We start from the raw sequence: 3,227 nt of genomic DNA, 5'->3' as shown, positions 1-3,227 counted from the left end.
AAACAAAGAGACAGGTGTCACTCCATCAGTAACTGTTGCCATCCTCCCTTCCCAGCCAGGACTGGCTTCCTCAGGAGGGAAGTGTGAGGCGCCTCCTGTGTGCAGATACCTGCTGCGAAATCTGCAATGCCANCGAGGTGTGGTGCCTACTTAAAAAAGCAAAACAAAACAAACAAACAAAGAGACAGGTGTCACTCCATCAGTAACTGTTGCCATCCTCCCTTCCCAGCCAGGACTGGCTTCCTCAGGAGGGAAGTGTGAGGCGCCTCCTGTGTGCAGATACCTGCTGCGAAATCTGCAATGCCATGGCTCTGGAGATTCAGCAGTTGCTGGCGGGTGAGAACACCCTGATCTCTCCCCCTTCATCGGGGCCATCGCAGGGCTCCTCTTGCCTAGAGATTTTGTCCGTGTCTTTCCATCAGAGTCTACAGCAACATTCCGTACACTCCAAAGCACTTGCACTTCAATCTGCAACCCCCCCAGTGTTGCAATTAGTGGATCAGAAATCCTTAACACAGTCAGCTGTCCAGTCAGCTGGTACAGTCAGGATCCATGATTGCTGCGCTGAACACCTCCAGCTGGGGCAGGGATTTCAAATTCCAGAGGTGCCCAGGGGCCCAGAGACTTTATGTTGTTCAAGATTTGAGGAGCCTACGGTTCCAGTAAACCAGCAGGAGATGATGCAGAGTAGCCCCGGCCTTGTCTGTGGAAACCAAGGGCAACAGCCCTTGAATTCCCAGGTGTCTCTGCAGACCCTGAACCAAGAAATCACTACCCTGACACACCCTATGGCCTTGCATATGGTTACTGTCCTCCCTGCCCACCTGCCATTCCTCAGTCCTGAAGTCCTGAGGCTTCTTGAGGTACATGTGAAAAAATGGATGCATTTCCAGAGGTGGGGGCTACCCAGACGTGTGGAGGAGTCCCTGAGGCAGCTTATGCCAAACCCACCGTTGTTTTACCAACCTGTAAATAACCAACCAGTTTCTTTCATCCAGAAGAATACTTCTAAGTTCTCTATTGAAAAATTTGGGACGTATTCCTACCAGACCTGGGGTTCATGTATGGCCAGCCAGCCTACCCAGGCCTTCTGGGTTTCTGAATGGTCCATTATGGATCCAGAACAAAGACACCACCAGCAGCAAATCCCAAACCATATGGCTCTGGCTTTGCCCTCTCCAGCCCTTAAAGACTCAAGTGGCCTCTATGCACTTCCTGGGTACAAGGATCATGACACAGTGGGCCATCTGCAGCAGAAATACAGCCAGCTATTCTGTGGACTCCCTTCTCTGCATAGTGAGTCCCTGGTTAACACCTTCTTAGGCTCTCAAAGTTTTTCCACGAATGGGAGCATGCCCAAGCATCCCTTGAAGGATCCTCTTCTCTTTAAGGAACTCTCCATCCTCCCTCTGCTACCTAAAACTCCACCGCAATCAGCCACAACCTCTTCCCCAACTTCCCCAAATTGGGTCATTCAATCTGACTACCAACAACCTCAAATCAGTGTCCCATTTCTGACTCTGGCCGAGTGTGATGCCTTGGAATGGCACCTGCTGCAGAGGCAGCTCCAGCTTCAGTGGGGCTTGCCAGCTGCTTTCCAGAGACCTCAGCACACCCAGAACCCCATGCAGTACAAGCCCTGTGGCAAAACCCAGTTTCCTGAGACAGTGAAAACTTCCTGGCCAGTGAAGCCCATCACAGTCCTCACTAGGGAACTAGTCTTTTTCCCAGAGCATGCCCGGAGGCTGCTAGAATTCCACCTCCAGCGGCAGTTGATTCACCATCGCTGGGGCCTGCCCCAAAAGATCCAGGAGTCCATCCAATTGCTCCTGTCCCCCACTGATCAGTCGACTCTGTCCTGGAGCAGCACAGCCCTAGCCAACGTGCATGTTTCCCAACCCACAGCTCTAGAGGCTGCTGGGGCCGGTGACTCATTCCCACCCATCACAGACCCAGTGTCAGTCCCCATGCCACACTTGTTTGACCAGGCCAAGGCAATATTGCAGAGCCACATCAACTCCAAATGTGGGCAGATTCACCAGGGCAAGGTGCCTGCTCGTGTATATAGCTCTTGGCAGTGCATAATCCCCGGGGGCCTGCAAGTGGCTCCCTTCACCTGCATCCCAGAAAGCAAGCCCCTGGAGCTACAGGCAGCAACTGACCCTGCCCTACAACAGAAAGCTGTGCCCTGGATACCAACGGCCCTTGATCAACAGCAACAAGTCTCACCAGGTGCTGTCACTGAACACCCTAAGCTGCCCCAAGCCCTGTCCGAGGGAGCCATTGAGAAACTGGAGACAACTTTGCGGCACAAGTACCTGGCCTTCTTGTCAGGGCTGCCTTCTCTTTATTATGTGGCTCTCTCTAGCGCCAAGGCACCAGCAATCTCTACCCAAGCTGTAATCACAGGAATGGTGCCTGGACCTGGTGAATTCCCAACTGAACCTCTGACTCAGATGATCTCAACTGAAGAGCAGTGTCTGAGTCCTAGGCCATGCTTTCAAGATGCCAACGAGACTTGTGCAGACATTGCAGATGAACTCCAGGTTGAAGAGCAGGCGGAAGAAATGATCAAGACGGTGCCTCTAGAAAGCCAGGCAGAGGTCTCTGGGCCCTGCACACCCAAGAAACCCTCCTTAGCCAAACTAAATTTCCATCTAAGAAAGAAGATCCTAGAGATACAACTGGGAATTCCCATAAAGGCAAGGTTGTCCAGAGAACAAACTGTAGCAACCCCAGACAACACATCCACACAGGAGTCTCTGGGGAGTCTAAACAACCAAGGGAAAACATTGCTCCAGGATCTCCCCATCACACCAGACACTCCTCGTGTCCCAGATCCAGAATGGCTCCACCTTAAAGAACAGCTGGTCCTTGAGTTAAAGACAGTGCAACAGAACCGGAAGCAACCTAGTTCAAGAGCAGTACCTCATGGTTCTGCCCACTGGGCCTCTAAGATCTCACAACCCAGTGGGGACATGACAGAGGCCCAGGTGCTTTGTGTTCAGTTGGAGGCCAGGGTGAACAGACCCAACCTGGAGGAGCCCTGGAGCCCTGAGCCCCAAAGCCCTGGCCACAGCAAGGACTCAGCCCAAGTCCCCATGCCGGCAGAAAAGAGAGAGGACCCAGGGAAACCCAAATTGGCAGGGGACCACGGAGAAGGGGATGCAGGGTTTGCACACTCCTCTACAAGAGACATAAGCCACCCTGATGAAGCCCAGAGGCCA

The 3,227-nt window shown here is 52.9% G+C and overlaps 1 protein-coding gene across 1 annotated transcript; it reads left to right on the top strand.

Annotated features, from left to right (window-relative positions):
- Positions 1 to 229: 229 nt before the first annotated feature.
- On the top strand, positions 230 to 3,215 carry FAM205A (family with sequence similarity 205 member A; the record flags this gene model as incomplete). The annotated part of the gene is made up of 1 exon (XM_034653507.1): positions 230 to 3,215. A coding segment is annotated over one exon (2,986 nt), but the record flags the coding sequence as incomplete, so codon positions are not given.
- Positions 3,216 to 3,227: the final 12 nt, after the last annotated feature.

This window comes from Ailuropoda melanoleuca, unplaced genomic scaffold (genome assembly GCF_002007445.2).
Source record: "Ailuropoda melanoleuca isolate Jingjing unplaced genomic scaffold, ASM200744v2 unplaced-scaffold9225, whole genome shotgun sequence".
NCBI classification, from domain to species: domain Eukaryota; kingdom Metazoa; phylum Chordata; class Mammalia; order Carnivora; family Ursidae; genus Ailuropoda; species Ailuropoda melanoleuca.
This window is presented reverse-complemented; position numbering and strand designations above follow the sequence as displayed.